Here is a 20,038-nt window from a genome sequence, read left to right as displayed (position 1 = left end):
AGCTGGGGGTGGCCGGAGCCACACTTGGGATGCAGATGACCAATGTGTCCTGCAACAAACGTGATGGGGGCAGGGAAGTCAGAGGGTCCTGGAGACAGCAACACATGGTACCCAGAGTATGTGAGCAATGAGCAGTGAGAAGCCAGGGGGTTCCCTGCCAACACCCAACTTATCAACACACCACAGTTCAAGACATAAAGAAACATTCCTGTGGTGGATCATAGAGCACTTTAAACTGGAGTCCACTCAAAGCAAGAAGCATCAGATACCAGATCTTTACGAAAAACTCATTAACTTTTCTGCAAATTGGAAAAGACTGTCACAGATTTTAGCAGCAGAATGCACTCATCTGGTCCATGGCCCACTAGGGTTCTTTCTACCCTCGCCAACTGGCCTGATGACCCAGTCCTTCTGTCTGTACCCCAGAGCCACAGCCAGCAGCCTGGGACATGGCTTCAGGGGGCACAACTGCCCAGCAGCCAAGACAGGGCCATTTTTTAGCCACAGAAATGCAGGTGATTCTGGGGCTCCACTGGCTTGGGGACAGGGAAGAGCTAGGGGGTGATTGATGATGAAACAAGAAACATGCTGTTGATGAGGATTATTTTAAAGTTCATTAATAAGCAGACTCTTAGTCTTCTCTTCCCATGGTGGGCCAGCCAGCCTGTTTGGAAAGAGGGATTCTAACATTTTTACCTTTTCTTTTGCAGTCTCCTCTCCACCCTATCCCAGCCTCCCCCACAAGCCCCCAGTCGGGCCTGGATGGCAGCAACTCTACGCTGTCTGGCAGTGCCAGCAGCGGTGTGTCTTCCCTAAGCGAGAGTAACTTTGGGCACTCCTCGGAGGCCCCTCCTCGAACCGACACCATGGACTCCGTGCCGAGCCAGGCCTGGAATGCTGACGAAGATCTTGAGCCACCCTACCTCCCCGTCCACTACAGCCTCTCTGAGTCCGCTGTTCTGGACTCCATCAAGGCCCAGCCGTGCCGAAGCCACTCAGCCCCGGGATGTGTCATCCCTCAGGACCCCATGGACCCACCTGCGCTGCCACCCAAGCCCTACCACCCCCGCCTGCCGGCCCTGGAGCACGACGAGGGTGTGCTGCTGCGTGAGGAGGCCGAGAGGCCTCGGGGCCTGCATCGCAAGGCCTCGCTGCCTCCTGGGAGCACCAAGGAAGAGCAGGCTCGCATGGCCTGGGAGCACAGCCGAGGGGAACAATGAGGGGTAGGGAGGCAGCTAGGACACCACCCTCAGTGAGCAGCTTGCCCCACCACTCCAGGTCTGAAAAGCAAGTCCCCCCCCAGGGAGCCAGAGAGGCCTGGCACTCAGGAGAGAACCACCCCGAGTCTACATTCTACTGCCGTGAACTCGTGTGTTGCCATGTACAGAGGCCACAGCAGCATGAAGGGTTGTGGCTTCTCTTTTTATTTCATTTTCTACATTCCATTTCTATGGGTTTTCCTTTTTCCTTTGTGGAGTAGATGCTTTCTTCCTCCTGCAGTTCCAGACCATGTGGAGCTATATGGAGATATTGCATAGACAGAATCAATTGCTTTGCAGGGCCCAGCGGGGTAGGAGCCCAGACCCTCCCTCCAGGGAAGAGATGCACAGAAGAATGGGAATTGCACTAGGGACCTCTTCCTTTGCTGTGTGGACAGAAGAGCTCACGGTTGTATTCAGGGATTGCAAGGACCACATTGACTACGTCACCGGTGGACAAGGGGGCTACAAGCCATTTTGCACAAATGTCTGCCCACTTGCTCCCTCTTCCATCCAGGAGTGTGCAACTGAGAGGCTGGCTAGGCCAACCTGCCAGCTCAGGCATGTGACCTGGCCTAACTGCATGCCCAGGGCATACTGCCAGGCTTCCATGGGCCAGCCCTGCCTCCTACTCTACCTTGGATTCTTCCCTCCATCGTTTTTATTTCTGACCCTTTGCCCCTCTCCACTCTTAATACACCCCGTGCCCTGCAGGAGCCCCCTTGGTGCATGGATCTGCAGTGGTTATCTCCTATCCTCTGGAGCTTGAGTGGGGGTATAGCGCCAGAGGGACTACCCTCGCAACCTTCCTCCCCAGGGCCCGGGCAGCCACGTGTTGAGAAACAAGCTGATACAGGAGTGAGGCTGGGTGTGGCAGGGGCCGGAAATCCTCAAAGCTTTCAGAAGTGGCCAGAGTGCCTGTCATCAGCTCCTGAATCAGGGATTTTCAGCACTACCTCCAAGCAGTGGGGTTGGCTGCCCAGCCAGGCTTCTAAGGCCCGAGGACTTGGGGTCAGGCTCAGCAAGCTCCTGGGTAAAAAGGGTGGGAGGGATTCTCCTCTTAGAAGCAGAGAGCCACACAGGTTGAATTATCCTCTCCCAGTAGCCAAGTGCAGGGCCTCAGCTCCAGGCCCGTGGGGACCACCACTCAGGGTTCAGGGCGGGCAGGAGGGCAGTTTCTCCAGCCTCCCCAGTCTGTTGGGCAGAAGGTAGTGGTGTCTTTATAGAAAACTCTTTCAGGTCAGGGCACCGATTTTCCTCTTGGTTTATTATTTGGGGGAATAGGGTGGGGTGGTAATAGTATTTTACCAGGGTGCTTCTAAGTTACTTTAAAAAAGTCTACGAAACATTTATTTGCTTGCATTCACAACTGTGATGGTCCCACGGCTGCCTTCTCCTTGTTGAGCAGGTATGTTCTCCCCTAGTTCCTCTTCTGCTGGCCCATCTGACCTCCATGGTTAGGGTATTTTTCACTTGTAAACAAATGCCAGGTTAATAGGAATGCCAGCAAGTAACCTATGAGGAAAGATTGGGGGGCCGCATTAGCTTCAGGGCGTCTGGGAGTGTTTATCACCATTGTGGGTCCTTTCTGATACTTCAAGGGTGACTCCAAGCAGAGTGGGTCAGTCCTGGCAGGCCTGGACCATCTGGTGTTCACAAGTGTGACAGTCGGGGATTAGCTCTGGATTTCTTAGGTAGGAGGGCATATTTAGGTTTTAGGGCACTTCTGAACCTCAATCCCTGGACAAGGCAGTCCTCACATAAGAACATCTACCTTCTCCACCTGGTGGCATGGGAGGGTAGAGAGTGGAATGTGGGTTCATTTGGCCTTGCCTTATACAGGGTGAGCCCAGTTTGTTTTCCCTCTCCATTTTCCCTAATTCCATGAAAAGGACATGATCCAAATTCCTTTCACTGGAGAATCAGCCAGTCTGAAGGGAAGTGGGAGGCAAGAGATGAGAATCCTCTGAAAAGATTGTGAAATACTGATTTTCATTCTTTCAAGCTTATTTGTAAATACCTATTTGAATGCTGTGTATTTGTACAGGAATTTGAGCAAAAAATGTATAGAGTGTGATGTCCAATTGGTATTCAGCCCTATATAAATGTGTTTTTAACCTCTGGCATTCTGTGCTTATTTAAAATAAGAAAACTTCTAACCATTTCTTTTGTGTATTTATGTTTAAAATAAGAAGCGACTTAAAAATGGTCTTACCTGTACCAGAAAGCAAAGTTAAAGAAAAAAAAATTTGTACTGGTGTCCCAAAAGGTATTTTACTGTATATATTGTGGTAGCATGTTCTAAATCCAACAAGTAATGTGAATTTTAAATGTAAATATCTGCCACCTTATTTCCCCCCTTTCCCCACTCCTTTGACTGCTGTGATGTGAATTAAAGATGAATACCTGACACTGACCCGCTGAATTCACTGAATTGGGAGCAGCGCAAGTGCCTCTCTCCAACCCTTGCCGCTGGGCTCCAAGCCCTTTTAGCCCCATAGAAATCTCCTTTCTGCCCTGAGCGCAAAGCCAACCTTTCCCACGTCCTGCCTTCAAAGACAGGGAGCCAAACCCTGCCCTGGATATGAGGGCAGCCAAGGGCCCTGAGCGCTCAGTGGGAAGCAGGAGGCGGCGTGCCAGCCACCTCGGCCAGGCTTCCGAGGCTTGTGAGGAAAAGGGGGGCACCTCTTACCAGCGTGCGGGACAAGCCTCCGAACCCCCGACCTCCCCACTCTGAGGCGGGATGCTTCTGATCCCAAAGCCACGCAACCAACCCTGGCCCGGGTGCCTCTCTGAGTTCTGGGAAGGCAGCCCGGAGGAGAGCCTTTCCTACGGGCGCCCCTCCAGCCCAGAGTCTGTCCACCCCGGCCCGGGTACCCCTGACAGCCCGCGCGAGGCGGGCTCCGGCTACCCGGGGCTCAAGCGGGTGGGTGCCTGAGCTGCTGAGGCAATTCGGACGCGGTCCGCCGGCCTCGCAGGCGCCAGAGCCTCCGCAGGGGCTCCCCAAAGTCTGGTTCCCCCCGCCTACGTGATCCTTTAAAAAAAGATAAAAGGGGAAAAAAACCTCTTCGGAGCCTCGCCTGCGGCCCCCCGCCGTCCCTGCCTTGTTGGGTTACGGCTGGCCCCAGAGCCCCTGACCTGCGCCACAATTCGGAGCCTGGGCGGGGAGGTCCGTGGGTTTTTCGGGCCGGCTTGGGGCCCAGAACAGAGGGTACGCAAGCCAACTCAGCACGCGCGGTACAGCGCCCAACCCGACTTCAGCCAGCAACACTCCGCCTCAGCCACTGCCGGGTCACCTACCCAAGATGGCGGCCCGAGCCGCTTCCGCCGCCTCCACGGCCGCTTCCTGCCGGCCGCCCTGGTTCAATCAGCAGCCGACAACTGTCTAGGGCCGAGGGCGGGCGACGCCACCAGCCAATGGGGAAGGGCAGCGTGGAGCCGCCCGTCTGGGCTCCGAGGCGCGTGGACCAATGGAGGCATGGTGTGTGGGAGGGCGCTGAGAGCACCCACCAATGGGGGGCCACGGCGCGCGGCCCGGACCTGGAGGAAGCGGGGCTCTGCGGGCGCGGTGTAGTCGGGCGGTGGCGGCGGCGGCGGCGGCGGCGGCGGCGGGTGGAGGAGGATGTGGGCCACGCACGGGCTGGCGGTGGCGCTGGCTCTGAGCGTGCTGCCGGGCAGCCGGGCGCTGCGGCCGGGCGACTGCGAAGGTGCTGCGGGGTTGGGGGTCCGTGCGCTGTGGCCCGCCTGGCGGCGGCGCTGCCAAACCTAACCAAACCACTGAGCGGCCCAGTGGCAGGGGCTGATACGGGCGGGGGCGGCGGGGGCGGCGGGGGCGGCCGGCCCCAGAGGGGTCCGCCAGAGGAAGGGCCGACGCCGGGCCTCTTAGAAAACATTTCCTGGGCCTACAAAACATTGGTCCGACGAGAAGAAGCTGGGACTAGATCGTGCAGAAAACTTGGCCTGAAATTGAGATAACGCTGGAGTTTTGGTCCTTTCCCATCACTGGGCAGGGGCTCCCGGCTCCATGCCGGCCGTGGGCACCGCGCCTTGTCTGATGGGGTTGCGAAGCCGCACCTCGGAGTTCGGTGTTGTATTTGGAAATGAGCAGCATTTGGATCGCTGTTTTCTTCGGCCTCCAGTTTGTCCATTTATGAGGTCACAGTGAGTCCATTTCAAGGACACGTGTTCAGTCTTGGCTTAAACTTTATGGAAAAAGCAGGGAGGAGCCTTTTTTGGGTCATTGGGTGATGCTCGTTCCCCGTATGCCCTGGGTGAACCAGGGGGCCCAGCAACCCGGAGCGCGGTTCTGTCTACCTGTGGGCACCTGAGAAAATCGGTGATGGAAAAACTCACCTTTCTCCGTGTCTCCTATTAAAATTGCTGACGGAGTTCCCTCCTGGCGAATTGCGGTGCAACTTGGTGATTGCTGAGCATCTCCCTTCCCTCTCTTTTCCAGTTTGTATTTCTTATCTGGGAAGATTTTACCAGGACCTCAAAGACAGAGATGTCACATTCTCACCAGCCTCTATTGAAAAAGAACTTATAAAGTTCTGCCGTGAAGCAAGAGGCAAAGAGAATCGGTTGGTGAGTAGCTGTCTGACCCTCCCCAAGCTGGCCCTGGCCAGTGTTTGACCCTCTGCTTCACAGGCCTCTCAGTAAAAGGCCCTGCCCACTTGTCTATTCAGGAGGCCAGATGTTCTGTCAGTTAACTAATGTGGGACTGAAGGGCTTTCTGTATTCTGCAGTTGTGATGTTACCCTCTTAGTACTGATTAAGCACCTACTGTGTGCTGGGCACTGGAAATACCAGGGGAGAGCAATGACAGGCAAATGATGCAGTGGGATGGGTGTCATGCAGAAAATGGACCAGGATGGAATGAGTGGGTGCTGATTTAGACAGTAGTTAAGAATTCTTCTGAGGGCTTCCCTGGTGGCGCAGTGGTTGAGAGTCCGCCTGCCGATGCAGGGGACACTGGTTCGTGCCCCGGTCTGGGAAGATCCCACATGCCGCGGAGCGGCTGGGCCCGTGAGCCACGGCCGCTGAGCCTGCGAGTCCGGAGCCTGTGCTCCGCAACGGGAGAGCCACAACAGTGAGAGGCCCGCGTACAGAAAAAAAAAAAAAAAAAGAATTTTTCTGAGAAAGGGTCATCATTGTGAAGGGGGAAGAGCATCCCAGGCAGAGGGAATAGCCAGTGTGAATGCCCAGAGGCCAGAGTAATCTTGGCATGTGTGAGGGTAGTAGAAGATTACAAAGTGTGCCCAGGGTAGGCCAAGGCTGAATTGAGGACAAGAGCCCTAATGAAACGATGGCTTTTGTAGCTTTAACTTCCCTGGCAGTCTCTGGTTTGTCTGTCTTTCTGTTTAAAGGTTTGAACAGTGGTGACTTTTAAATTCATCTGGTGTCTGTCGTCAGCTCTGGGACCAAGCGTGTATTAAGAGCCTGGGGTTTACACTGACTGAATCTGACTGCCAGTACAGGCGGGGCATGGGAAAATGAGGCCCTGGCAGAGAAAGAAGATGTTTTCAGATGTCAGTATGCTTTGGAGGAGACAGCTCTCAAGTGGCACCTCCTGAAGGCCATTGTCCTTTCTTGCTGCAGTGCTACTACATTGGGGCCACAGATGATGCAGCCACCAAGATCATCAACGAGGTGTCGAAGCCCCTGGCCCACCACATCCCTGTGGAGAAGATCTGTGAGAAGCTCAAGAAGAAGGACAGCCAGATCTGTGAGCTAAAATACGGTGAGTGTGGCCTTATTTAACCAACACCGAACCCACTCCTTGCTCAGGCGTTAATGAAGTTTACTTTCTAGCTGGGGAAGGCACGTGATAAACTAGAGCCTTCACGAGTGAGTTATACAGCATGGTTGGTGGTGTTAAATGGTGGGGGCGGGGGGCAGTGCACAGACTCACCTTGCATCATGGTGGGTGGAGGTTAGAATAGGCCTCATCGAGGAGGTGACATTTCAGCAAACTTTGAAGGAGGTGGGGGATTAGCCAAGGGCATAACTAATGGAAGAGCATTTCAGGCAGAGGAAACAGGCAGTGCAAAAGCAACCAGTGGCATGACAGATGGGTGGGCAGGTCACAGAGGGCCTTGCAAGTTGGTGAAGATTTGGCTTTTAGTCTGAGGGAAGATGAGAATGTTGGTTTTCGGCCAGAGAAGGGATGTAGTCTGACTTGCCTTTAACAGGCTTGTCCTGGGCTTCCCTGGTGGCGCAGTGGTTGAGAGTCCGCCTGCTGATGCAAGGGACACGGGTTCGTGCCCCGGTCAGGGAAGATCCCACATGCTGCGGAGCAGCTAGGCCCGTGAGCCATGGCCACTGAGCCTGCGTGTCTGGAGCCTGTGCTCCGCAGCGGGAGAGGCCCGCGTACCGCAAAAAAAAAAAAAAAACAGGCTTGTCCTGACTGCAAGCTCTGAAGGTCCAGCGATCTTTATTATTTTAAAAAAGAACGGCTGTGTCCCAACGAGAAGGCCCAAGATTATGGGCGCACAGCATCTCTTTTGCTGAATAAGTCTCTGGTGGGAAAAACAGTTCAGGTCTTCAGTAAGAGTCAGGGCCAGGAATCATTGTCCTCTTCTGTAAAATTTAAACAGCACCAACATATTTTATTGTGAATTGAGTGTCCAAGGGCTGTGTTCGCCCACTTGTGTCAAGGATAACTGGTCTTCTGAGAGTGATCCTGGTTCAGTCCTGATGACTCAGGGTCTCTCTTTGGGCATAAGTGGTCATGGAAGAGTAAGCTTCTAACTCAAGGGCCCGACCATGGTCTGTGTTGGGCAGTTGAGGCTAGGGGATCTATCTGCTCTGTCACCCTGGAGCTCTTATTCTACAGTGGTGTGAGCTGCACTGTGACTGTTTAAGAGGCACTTGGAGTGGGAGCCACATTCCTCCTATAAGGTTCCTCCTGTAAGGACCACATGGCCTCCATCCCTATCCCTGGTGACACCTGCATGTCTGTGGTGGACATTGCCAGCATGAGACCCACCTTCCTGGTGAAGGGGCCTGGGCTAGTTCTCCCTCTTGGGGGCAGTGGGCACTGACACACTTGCATGTGTCTCCCTGCGATCAGTAGGGCTGCTTGTTTTAAGGGATGGTTTGGATGTGCGGGACTATTGGGGTCTGCTGTTCTCCCACCTAGCTGGTTATTCTCCCTGCTCTCTCCAGACAAGCAGATCGACCTGAGCACAGTAGACCTGAAGAAGCTTCGAGTTAAAGAGCTAAAGAAGATCCTGGACGACTGGGGAGAGACGTGCAAAGGCTGTGCAGAAAAGTCTGACTACATCCGGAAGATTAATGAACTGATGCCTAAATACGCCCCCAAGGCAGCCAGTTCACGGACTGATTTGTAGTCTACCCGATGCCTGCTGCACCTGAGGGGAAAAACACTTCATCTGTGTCTGTCCCAAACAGCCTTTTTGTAATTTATTTTTTAGGCAGGCTCCTGACAAAGTCAGGCTTGAAGCCTGGAGCTTTCCTGATGATGCTGGGTCCACAGCGCCCCCTTGGGGGGGATTCACTTTGTTCTGTTGCCGATTTACTCTAGGACTTCAAAGTATGTCTGGGATTTTTTTATTAAAGGAAGAAAATTTCTAGCTGTCTTTGAAGAATTAAAGTGAATACTGAAATTGGGTTTTACCCATAATGAAGATTTCACCGGTTTATGCTTTCCAGTTTATAAAGAGTTTTCAGGTATATTCACATTTGTCCCTCGACCACCAGTCATTGCTGGAGATGCCAGGGGGACTGAGGCACGTGGGGTTGTGCAGGACCGGAGGGTCGCTCAAGGAGAATGTTGGGCTTGATACCCCCAGCCCACAGGGACTATCTTACCTACATGAGAGGGGCTGACATGGGGCTTGGCTGTGAGCAGGACTGAGGTTTAGTGCACTTTTCTGTGACGATGACTTCAATAACTGCCTATGTTCAGTACTGTCACATTTCTAAAGATGCTGATGGCCTGGCTACCTCCACCAGTCAGTGTCCAGATCTGGCCATCTACTTGCTCATCTGAGTTTGTGGTCTAGTGTCAGTCCTAAGTCTTTGGGGCCTAATTGGGAATTTGCAAGACTGGCAGGAGTTGGTTTGTACAAAGAGCCGATGAGAGGCTGCCTTTTGCCTTTGTTTACCCAAGATAAGCCTAACAGTTGAGGTCCCGAGAGCATGTCCCTGGAGTCTGGTTTTTTAGTTGCTCTCTTTGGGGTTGGTGCTTGGGAAACCCAGTTATCAGCATGAACTGTGACTCAGTGGAGACACCTCTGCTCCTCATGCCTGCAGAGACCACCTGAAGGGAAGGACTAAGAAGCAGTGCTTTCTAAGGAATTGCTCTGACTTTGGGTCACATCATTTGTACAGTTCCTAAATTCAGTTTACCTACGTAAAGGGCCCTCTCAGCTTGCTGTGGGGGTCCACTAATGCCTGGCAGGAGCAAGCAGGCCCAGGCCCACATTTTTCACCTCTACAGCACCATGTCTGAGAGGAAAGTGAGGTCGTCTCTTAGGCCAAGTGTTCCCTGTTTGGAGGAATTAGATGGGCTGTTAAGATCTGACAAGCAAAAAAAAAAAAAAGATCTGACAAGCACAAAGTATCCTGAGCCCCCCTGAACGGTGCTGAGACAATCCATGGCTGGAGCCAGAAGTCTTAGGAGATGGAGCTGTTTCAGCCTAGCACCCTAGGTCTCTGTTCCTGTGGCCTTTGTGCCCTCCAGGCCACAGTGAGCAGGGAAGACAGCCCAACTACTACTACCCTAGAGCTGATCCCCAAGATTATCTGTGAAAGGAGACGTGGAATGTTAACAGGTGTTTCTTCTAAGACTTTCCTCTTGCACCTGCCTTCGCTGTTGCAGGAGCTCCTCCCACAGCGTTCTGGCCGTGGGAGGAGGGAAGAGCTGTGGTCCGCTCTTCCCCACTCCACGGTTTCTGTGGCCGAAGTTGGGTCCGGTTCTGCGAAGCCTCCAGCAACTCTCCATGGAGAATGAAAGCTTCCCCAAGGGGTTTGGCTCCTTGTCAGGATTCCCTCTCACCTCACCACCACGGAGGTGGACAGAAGGGCACTGGCCAGGGAGAGGTAAGCGTGGCAAACTGGGTAACCGCCGGGTTTGGTGTTCTCTTCGCCCTTGGCTTCACGGCCCTACCCTTATAGCCCTCTGTGTGCTCTAATGCCCAGAGCAGAGGGTGGGGCCCTGTGGCGCCAAGGAGACTATTCCCACTATGGAAACCGCAGGTTTGTTTCGGATTTCTGTGCCCAGGGCCCAGAGAGGTCGCGCCTTCTGCATGCATAGCCATAGTCCTCATGGCCTTTCGGGGCGGGGGAGAGGGGGAGCGCCGCTGTTGCAAGTGAACCTGAACGCAGGGGATGCTCGGGATATGGGGCATGGGTACTAGGGAGCGGCGTGTTTCGGTCCTTGGGGTTGTCCATGCTGGACCCCAGTCAGGAGATGCCGTGGCAGGGCACGGGGATCACCCAAGCCTAGTCCTGGAGTTGGGAATACCACGTAAAGAAGCCGCTGGGTCAAGGCCTGGGACCCACGCGCCGACAGAGGCTGCCACAGCCGCTGCCATCAGCGCGTGCCCCGTAGCCGGGAGCCAGAGGCCTACGTCCTGCAGCCTCCTGGGCTGGCTCTTTCGAGGTCTCCAATCACCGTGGAGCCCCGAGCCTCGTCCACGTCGGCCGCGCCGTGGCGCCAGAGCTCACAGCCTGGCCGCGCTCGCCCACTTTGCCCCGGGGTCACGTGGAACGGGGGGGGGCGCAACCTGATGACGCACGCCCGGCGCAGCTTTCGCCCCGCCCACCACGGGGTCACGTGGCACGGCCGGCGCAGCTTGATAACGCGACGCCCAGGCCCTGGGCGCAGCTCCCGCCCCGTCGCCGCGCCGAGTCCTTTTGTCCAAGATGGCGGTGCCGGGGGCGCTGCCTCTTCGGCAGCCGCCGCCGCCGCCGCCGCCGCTGTGAGGGGCCTGCGGGCCGCCCGCCCGCCCGCCGCGCCGGCGCCATGAAGAGGCAGAGCGAGCGAGACTCAAGCCCGAGCGGGCGCGGCTCGTCATCGTCGGCCAAGCGGCCGCGGGAGCGCGAACGGGAGGCGGAGGCGGGCGGGCGGCGGGCGGCGCACAAGGCCTCGGGCGGCGTCAAGCACCCCGTTCCAACGCGGGCCCGCGACAAACCCCGTGGTAGCGGGGGCGGCGGCGGCGGCGGACATCGCGACGGCCGCGGCGCCGGGGACGCGAATCACCGTGCGAGCAGCGGCCGCTCCTCAGGCTCGGGCGCCGGCGGCGGCGGACGCGGTGCCAAGGCCTCGGGAGACCCGAGCGCTTCGGGCACTTCGCCCCGCGCGTCTCCACTACCGCCACCTCCGCCGCCTCCCGGGGCCGAGCCCGCGGGTCCCGGCTCATCAGCAGCCGCACCCGAATACAAAACGCTGCTCATCAGCAGCCTGAGTCCCGCGCTGCCCGCCGAGCACCTCGAGGACCGGCTCTTCCACCAGTTCAAGCGCTTCGGCGAGATCAGTCTGCGCCTGTCGCACACGCCTGAGCTGGGCCGCGTGGCCTACGTGAACTTCCGGCACCCGCAGGACGCGCGCGAGGCCCGCCAGCACGCCCTGGCCCGCCAGCTGCTGCTCTACGACCGTCCGCTCAAGGTGGAGCCCGTGTACCTGCGCGGCGGCGGCGGCGGCGGCGGGAGCAGCCGGCGAAGCAGCAGCAGCAGCGCGGCCGCCTCCACGCCGCCCCCGGGGCCACCCGCGCCCGCTGACCCGCTCGGCTACCTCCCGCTGCACGGCGGCTACCAGTACAAGCAGCGTTCGCTGTCCCCGGTTGCCGCCCCGCCACTGCGGGAGCCCCGCGCCCGCCACGCCGCTGCAGCCTTTGCCCTGGATGCCGCCGCCGCCGCCGCCGCCGTAGGACTATCCCGTGAGCGGGCCCTGGACTATTATGGGCTGTACGACGACCGCGGGCGACCCTATGGCTACCCGGCGGTGTGCGAGGAGGACCTGATGCCTGAGGACGACCAGCGGGCTACGCGCAACCTCTTCATCGGGAACCTGGACCACAGCGTGTCAGAGGTGGAGCTGCGACGGGCTTTCGAGAAGTACGGCATCATTGAGGAGGTGGTCATCAAGAGACCCGCTCGTGGTCAGGGCGGTGCGTATGCCTTCCTCAAATTCCAGAACCTGGACATGGCCCACAGGGCCAAGGTGGCCATGTCGGGTCGGGTGATTGGCCGCAACCCCATTAAGATAGGATATGGCAAGGCCAACCCCACTACTCGCCTCTGGGTGGGTGGCCTGGGACCTAACACCTCACTGGCGGCTCTGGCCCGGGAGTTTGACCGCTTTGGGAGCATTCGGACCATTGATCATGTCAAAGGAGATAGCTTTGCCTACATCCAGTACGAAAGCTTGGACGCAGCCCAGGCCGCCTGTGCTAAAATGAGGGGCTTTCCCTTGGGAGGTCCAGACCGCAGGCTGCGGGTGGATTTTGCCAAAGCAGAGGAGACTCGGTATCCCCAGCAGTACCAGCCCTCACCCCTCCCTGTGCATTACGAGCTGCTCCCAGATGGATACACCCGGCACCGAAACCTGGATGCCGACCTGCGGGTGAGGGATAGGACCCCCCCACACCTCCTTTACTCAGACCGAGACCGGACCTTTTTGGAAGGGGACTGGACCAGCCCCAGTAAAAGCTCTGACCGCCGAAACAGCCTCGAGGGCTACAGCCGCTCAGTGCGCAGCCGGAGTGGTGAGCGCTGGGGAGGAGATGGGGACCGGGGCCTGCCCAAGCCCTGGGAGGACAGGCGGAAGCGCCGGAGCCTTTCCAGTGATCGTGGGAGGACAACCCACTCCCCTTATGAGGAACGGAGCAGGACCAAGGGTGCTGGGCAGCTTGTGGACCGAGGCTCTGACCGCACCCCTGAGCGCAGCCGCAAGGAAAACCATTCCAGTGAAGGGACCAAGGAATCGAGCAGCAACTCCCTCAGCAACAGCAGACACGGGGCTGAGGAGCGGAGCCACCACCACCATCATGAGGCTCCAGACTCTTCCCACGGGAAGAAGACTCGGGAGAGCGAGCGCAATCATCGGACCACTGAGGCTGAGCCCAAGCCTCTTGAAGAGCCAAAACACGAGACCAAAAAGCTCAAGAATCTTTCAGAGTATGCCCAGACACTGCAGCTAGGTTGGAATGGGCTTCTAGTGTTGAAAAACAGCTGCTTCCCGACATCTATGCACATCCTAGAGGGGGACCAGGGGGTTATCAGCAGTCTCCTCAAAGACCACACTTCTGGGAGTAAGCTGACCCAGCTGAAGATTGCCCAGCGCCTTCGACTGGACCAGCCCAAGCTCGATGAGGTCACACGACGCATCAAGCAGGGGAGCCCCAATGGCTACGCAGTGCTCCTAGCCACACAGGCGACCCCCAGTGGGCCTGGCACTGAGGGGATGCCCACGGTGGAGCCAGGCCTACAGAGGCGGCTTCTCAGGAACCTGGTCTCCTACTTGAAACAGAAGCAGGCTGCAGGGGTGATCAGCCTGCCAGTGGGTGGGTCCAAGGGCAGAGACAGCACGGGCATGCTCTATGCCTTCCCTCCCTGCGACTTTTCACAGCAGTACCTCCAGTCAGCACTGAGGACATTGGGAAAGCTAGAGGAAGAACACATGGTGATAGTTATAGTAAGAGACACAGCCTAGCCTGAACCTGTCTTTTCCACAAAAGCAGTTATTTTAAGATCTAACCCCCACCCCCACCCCCCGCCTTCCCCCCCACTCCAAAACTTACCCCCTTGGTTTGAATTCTCTGCTGCTTTATTTCGGTTCATTTGGTAGGGGACCAAAGTCCTCCCCCACCAAAACTAAATTCTTAGGTTTTGGGGTTTTTTTTTTTGTTTTTTGTTTTTTTTTTTACAGTGATGAGAAAAATGAGCAAGGACTTCTGTCATGTTGGTTTCTAGTGTATGAGATAATGTCTGCTGTGTTCTGTATTTTTTTATTTTTTGACTAACTGTATGGAAAGTTGTCAGTAAAGCCTTTGTCAGAGGATGGATTTTTAATCCTGTTCAGAGTCCTGGTTTAATCAAGTTTTTTTTCTCAAAGGATGGAAGACTTCCCTGCTGCATGCACACAAATGCCCTACGTCATCTTTCCACCACTGGGGTATCTCACAGTCCTCCTGCATTGGTGGCTCTCAGCCCCTCAGCTCTTAGGGCTGAATCAGGACTTTACTCACATTTGTTTTTTATCTTGGCTGAGAGCAGGTGGGTTTCATTTTGGACCCTGCCATGCCAGATTGAGCAGAGCCCATGCACAGGAAGGGGTTGAGCCTAAGTCTAGCCAGCAGCTGTGGTAGTTTTTTGTTTTCTTGCCCTGAACAATGTGTGTGTCCATCAGTTTGAGCTGTAGCTGTTGAACAAAGCACCTAGTCTTCAGGCCTTTTTGAAAGCACGTAGACCTTAGCAGTTGTGTGGTCTTGTAGTCATGGGAGGAGCAGTGCAATATTGGGGTCTTGGTACCATGGATCCGTGGGGCCTCCTTTTCTTGTTCAGCCTCCCTTCTAGCCTTAATGCAGCAGCCCAGGGATACCCGGTTGGAGACAGCTGCCTCGGACTCCAAGGGACAGTGGAGGCCAAATGCTGGAATGGAGAGTGGGAGGCAGCTTTCCTTGGTTAATTCTTGAAACTTTCCCGGTGTTTGTGAATTCTGGCTTTTCCTTTGATTGTTTGGGGCTGATGTGTCAATGGAGTGGGCCTCTGCCCAGTCACTAGAGCTTTGTGAGAGACACTGAATCCCTGGCCTGAAGAGTTTTTGAGGTAGTACAGTGGGTTAGGAAAATGCTCTTGTTAACTGACATAACTTTCCCAGATACAAGTAGGCACTTATGCCTAGGCCTCTTGCCCTGATGTTGCGGAGGTGGGGACCACTGGGAGAGAGGTGCTTCTGTGGGGAAATGTCACAGTTGCCGAGGTGTTGGGCAGTGCTAGAGCTCTCAGCCATTCAAGCTGAGCTGCGGAGGAATGTGGAGGCATCAAGCTGGGAGGGAAAGATGGCTTGAAGTTCTGTGGCCACGCATCTCTACTAAGACAGTATGGCCAGCACTGTCAGGGACCAGGGAGGGAAATCAGTCACACAGCAGTTGTCACCACAGAGCACAGCCCAAACACTATTTTTCACAATGTTTGTGGCAGTTTAGATGTTTTAAAAGGATCATTGTCAAGGCTGAGGGAGAACAGAAGCTCCAGTAAGGGAAATGAGCCCCCAAATGACCAGGAACTCCGGATTCTGTTGACCGTGCTGTCCTCTCTCTAGGTCTGGTCCACTACCCTGGCTGGCACGAGGCAGCGCAGGTGACAGCTGGGATGTGTTGAGAGAGACAGTTCGTGAGATGGAGGCGGGGGCTCAGTGCGGACCTCATGGACAATACATGCCTCTCCACAAGGACAGTGAAAGAGGTGACTTTTTGAGACCTTAGAGATTTAAAATAAACAGGGCATGGAAGGCGCCTGGGGAAGTACTGCACTAGGCTTCAGCTGGTACTCGTGAGAGAAAATGCATGTTCATAACAAACACAAGAAGTGTTAAATGTGTTTATTTGCCTGTTTGTACTTGAGCTTTGGCCACAACTGCCAGGTATCTGAGCAAAGCAGTGCGAGGCACTGTAGGCCACAGCTGCACCATTCCAGGCAGTTGGAACCACCAGAAGGAGGAATGGGCCTCATCTTGTTTAGAGCAGATGAGGTAGGGACGAATGCCTGGGTCACAGGCCAGAGCCGCCTTGCTGTATTAAGCCCAAAACTTCTCTGGGCTGTTCCTTCATAGAGTGGGTGCTCAGGACCCAGAATACTACACCTCCTAGTTTTCCCAGACAGAAACCTAGAAAGTCTGGCTGCAGAGGACACTTATCCCTTGCTTTGTTCACCTGTCTTGAGGGATAGGTGCTTTCTGGCCCCAAATTGAACTACAGAGTTTTCCTGCTGTGTGACCATCCTCCTCCTCTTTCTTGGACCCTCTTCTCAACTCCTTCCTTCCTCTCTTAAGACAGCAGCTTCTGTAACGTTTCTCAGAAAGGCCTTGGCCAGCACTAGCAAGGGTAGGTCAGGTGGTCAAGCCCCTGGTTGATTTATGATGCTGCCCCCAGAGAGAGAACTATTTAACTGCAGGCAACCTGTGCCTCCACCTGGGGTTCAGGTTCTATCTGAGGTGTGGCTTAAAGGCAAAAATCAACCTAAGGCGAAATTTGCCTCATTGGCGGTTTGCTACTATTCCGCGTGTTTCTTCCTAAGTGACTGAGATCATGAGCCCTGCCTGGCAGATAAAGAGAGCTGATGTTTCCTTAGCCTCTTAGGGCACTTCCCTAAGGGAGTGTTGTCAAGTTGAACAGGAGTGTGCTTTCTTATTGCAGGTCCCCATCTCCACCCAAGAGACCTGTGGGTGTTCCCAAGAGCTGCTGGCAGAGTTCAGGGAGACTGGCTCTGCTCAGTTAATGACTAGAATACAATGCGTTTAATGCTTCTTGACTTTTAACCTGTTTTCTTCTAATGCACCAGCAAACTAGTCCACTGGTTAGGTGTTAGCAGTCCATTTAAGCTGAGGCATGAAGCAACCTAAGAGCTGAGACCTCTGCTCTAGAGGACCAAGAGGTGCCTGTGTGTGACACAGGACCAACCACTTCAGTGTGTGTGATGAACTGTATGGTGCTCCGAAGCCCAGCAGGGCTTCACCAGCCCCTGGTGAGTTTTAGCCGTCTTGTCTTGCTTATTTACTTCACAAATTTGTCCTCTTAGCAAAGGGAGAAAAGTCTCTTTAGCTATAAATACCTATATGATAGGAACCGGGCAAACTCAAAGGAAGAAAGAGACTAGGGTCTCCTATTTATTGTGGGTAAGAAGGGGGTGGGGTGGGGTGAGTGAAAAGGTAAAAGCATCTGGTACTTTCCCTGGTGGTAGCACAGTTTAACCATAGGCCAGTTGTAGAGGCCTGTGAAATACCTGCAAACCCAGCCTGACCAAGCCCTAGCTGCCCCTAAACTGCCAAAACTGAAGAACTGCCCAGGTCTACTGTTGTACTCCCTTCAGAAAACAGTAATGACAGTCAGTCACCCAACTACAGGGATGGCCAAAATGCTTTCACTCCCTAGCTTTGCCAGCTCATTGCTCCACAAACTCCCAGGACCCCTAACGTTCCAGCTCCACCAAATCTACTCTGGAGCTGCCTTCTTGCTTTAGAACCCAGGATAGAGAGAGGCGTGCGGAGTGGACAGTGCCCTGAGCACCTCCCTCTGCCCCCTGCCCAGTCCTCCTCGGGGTGAGCAGCAGACCAGGGTTAGATGCTGTGACTAAGCTGCTTTTCTCCCCAGAGTGCTTTATTTGGGCAGAACGTGTTCTCACCCCGTCCTGGGCTGCCTCTCTTGGAAGGCGTCTTTATTGCCTGGCTAGAGCTACAAGGAAAGGGACAGACCCCACTTTGGTAAAAGAGAACAGGGAAAGGCCATAAACAAAGAAAGACAGACTTGTAGTTTATTTTGTATTTTTTTTTAAATAAATACACTTTACATTAAAAGGCCTTTGATTTGTACTTTCCACATTGGGGAGAAAGGGAAGAAAAAAAGATTTTTGAAAAACTGAATCACAAAGAAAAATAGAGGGAGTGAACTTATATCCTAAGTTCCCTCAACTCCACAAAACCAATATCCACAATGACCTTGCTGCCCCACCCCCCACCAAACCATGAAGGTGGGTAAGCCTAGGCATTTACTCAGCAAACAAGCAGCACCTCCTCCCCACCTCTGGCACAAAGGAAAACAAATTAACCTGACAGCATATGAGGCAACAAAACAGGTTAAAAAAATCATATATTATATTTATAATAAAATATTCTTAATCCTTATCAATTTAAGAAACCACGGTTTTCCTTTTCATTTAAATACGTATGTAAAAATGCCTCTATTGTTATTTAGACATCATTTTCTTCCATAGAAAATGAACTGCAGGGACAAGAGACCTGGTGGATATAAGTTCATACCCTCAGTTATAAATGCCTTTTTTTTTTCTTTTTAAGTTTTATAAAAAACTATTTCTTGTTCTTTAAGTAAAGAACATTATACAAAGAAAATATATTGTGAAATAACCCCAGAGACGTGTTGGGTTTTTTTTTCCCCCTTGAGGAAAGATATGTCCATCCTAGGAGAAGGGGGAAGCAGAATAGGGCCTAACCCCTGTTGTCTTTTTTTTGTGTGGTTATTGTTTTTAGAAGGACTCAGATTCCAGTGAGACTCTAAATCATAATCCTCTGAATGCAGGGCATGCAGTTCCTTAAAAGAGCCCTGGGAGAAAGGGAAGGGAAGATGTTTTGAATTCATTTGACTCAGTTTCTCGCCTGCCAAGAATCTCTTCCACGTGGTGATGGCTCCTCACTCATTTAGAGATAAGATGATGTCATCTTCCAAATCAGAGTTGTCAGAGCTGTCGGCTGAAAGGTAAGGAAAGGGAGAGACTAGATTACGCACTAGGCTTGTAGGAAGCTTTCAGGGAGAAAGCACCTGCATACACATAAATTTATGCCTGAGCATGGTTAATTACCAGTTTCCTGAAAGAAGAAAACATGTCAATTAACTCCTCAGAGCTGACTCTGGAAAATATATTGTTTGGGGAATGATGGTTACTCCTGGGACCTCTTGCTTGCTTACCTTTCAAAGGACCTGGACATGGTACCCTCTTGCTTCCTAGAGGTTCTTCCTCCTGCCTGAAAGGCCCTAAAGGGACCAGGCAAGCCCCCTCTGAAGCTTTCGCCCATGGTGCTTTGAGTGGCTGCAAAGGGGCAGGGCTGATAGGATCAGTGAGTGAGCCTGTGTAGTCCTTTGGCCTCTGGAGTCCCTCCGGTGGGCACAGGCCTGCCTGACCCCCACGACCACTAAAAAGGCAGGCTGAGCCCAAGCAAGGATGAGACTTCTCTTAAACTCGTCAGCCATTCTCTTCTCAGAAGACCTCATAAAGGCAGAGGTAGTCAACCTGGGATTCATTCCTCTGAAATTTCTAAATATAATCTGAAGGGAACAAATTCCCAAAAGATACAAGCCAGAGCTTGCAGCAATACGAGAAAAACTGGGCTGGAGGCCAGCAGGGAGTAGCTGTGGCACCCTGGAAGGTGGCACTGTGTCTGACCCTCTGCTTGACCATCTGCCTTCCAGGCAGTGAATAGACCACATGAACACCTCTGGAAGGATCCATTAAGAGGTGAAACTAGGTGGTAACAGAACCCTCAAAGTGAGGTAGATGCACCTGTCTGGATGACAGAAATCGGAGAGAAACATAGTACCTAGCTCTAGTATTTGCTGAGTGAAGGTAAAGGAAAAATTCTAGTGCCCATTTTGATCACTCTCAGCTTAGGAAGCTGTGAAACAATTTTAACAAGGTCCCCAGGGAAATGGGCCAGCAGGTCCTGAGCTGGAGCCCTGAAAACGCCCATAGGCCCTGGGGTTCCCATGAGGAGAGGGACAGCCACTGGTTCCAAAGAATCCCTCATCAGCCCTTTCCCACGTACCTGAGAGACTCCACTCGGGGAAAGCTGATGAAGAACTGCATGTTCCCAAACCTTCCATTCACTACAATCTCCTTTAGGAAGAAAACTGAAGTGGATAAAGTAAAACCAAGAAAAGCATGGCCGTGATAAAATGAAGTCCTGAAGGTAAGCAAAAGTGATGGCTGGAAAAACCAGTGTTCCTGGGTCTAACAGGGCACAAGCATGGCTTGACTTTACTGGTGAGGAGTAGGGAAAACAAGATGGAGATCAAACTAATACC

General features: G+C 53.9%; 4 protein-coding genes and 1 long non-coding RNA gene across 25 annotated transcripts in view; 3 read left to right on the top strand and 2 right to left on the bottom strand.

Annotated features, from left to right (window-relative positions):
- Positions 1-3,675, top strand: part of DOCK3 (dedicator of cytokinesis 3) — a 413,180-nt gene extending 409,505 nt beyond the window's left edge. For 8 of the 10 annotated variants that reach the window (XM_033424479.2, XM_033424476.2, XM_033424475.2 and 5 more), the window contains one exon: positions 711-3,675. In XM_033424479.2, coding sequence (XP_033280370.1) covers positions 711-1,220 — 510 coding nt within the window. In that variant the 3' untranslated portion in view covers positions 1,221-3,675. The remainder of the gene's footprint in view (positions 1-710) is intronic. The other 2 variants (XM_049693774.1, XM_033424481.2) reach the window with 1 other exon arrangement.
- LOC117200670 (uncharacterized) lies at positions 2,507-4,553 on the bottom strand. Its single transcript, XR_004482285.2, has 2 exons — positions 4,398-4,553; positions 2,507-2,774 (listed from the first exon to the last, which is right to left on the bottom strand). It is a non-coding gene; the product is annotated as an uncharacterized LOC117200670 (long non-coding RNA).
- Positions 4,554-4,661: 108 nt separating this feature from the next.
- On the top strand, positions 4,662-8,904 carry MANF (mesencephalic astrocyte derived neurotrophic factor). Its single transcript, XM_004267853.4, is given in 5 exon segments — positions 4,662-4,870; positions 4,872-4,966; positions 5,716-5,843; positions 6,858-6,999; positions 8,427-8,904. Coding segments are annotated over 5 exon segments (744 nt in total). The 5' UTR covers positions 4,662-4,676; the 3' UTR covers positions 8,612-8,904.
- A 1,440-nt stretch (positions 8,905-10,344) lies between these two features.
- Positions 10,345-18,512, top strand: RBM15B (RNA binding motif protein 15B). Its single transcript, XM_004267854.4, has 2 exons — positions 10,345-13,920; positions 15,550-18,512. The coding sequence occupies exons 1-2, from the start codon at positions 11,251-11,253 to the stop codon at positions 15,589-15,591; spliced, it is 2,712 nt and encodes a 903-aa protein (XP_004267902.2). The 5' UTR covers positions 10,345-11,250; the 3' UTR covers positions 15,592-18,512.
- The window catches only part of DCAF1 (DDB1 and CUL4 associated factor 1), a 93,060-nt gene continuing 90,760 nt past the window's right edge, over positions 17,739-20,038 (bottom strand). For 5 of the 12 annotated variants that reach the window (XM_049693777.1, XM_049693778.1, XM_049693780.1 and 2 more), the window contains one exon: positions 18,715-19,840. In XM_049693777.1, the coding sequence (XP_049549734.1) occupies positions 19,561-19,840 (280 nt within the window). In that variant the 3' untranslated portion in view covers positions 18,715-19,560. The other 7 variants (XM_033424489.2, XM_004267855.4, XM_033424486.2 and 4 more) reach the window with 6 other exon arrangements.

Source organism: Orcinus orca, chromosome 10, assembly GCF_937001465.1.
Source record: "Orcinus orca chromosome 10, mOrcOrc1.1, whole genome shotgun sequence".
NCBI lineage: Eukaryota > Metazoa > Chordata > Mammalia > Artiodactyla > Delphinidae > Orcinus > Orcinus orca.
This window is presented reverse-complemented; position numbering and strand designations above follow the sequence as displayed.

Bases quoted from the DNA above. Each gene is read 5' to 3' on its own strand.
- RBM15B (XM_004267854.4), top strand. From the start codon at position 11,251: ATGAAGAGGCAGAGCGAGCGAGACTCAAGCCCGAGCGGGCGCGGCTCG. The intron at 13,921-15,549 runs GTAAGAGACACA...TCCTCTCTCTAG, and splicing joins AACACATGGTGATAGTTATA to GTCTGGTCCACTACCCTGGC.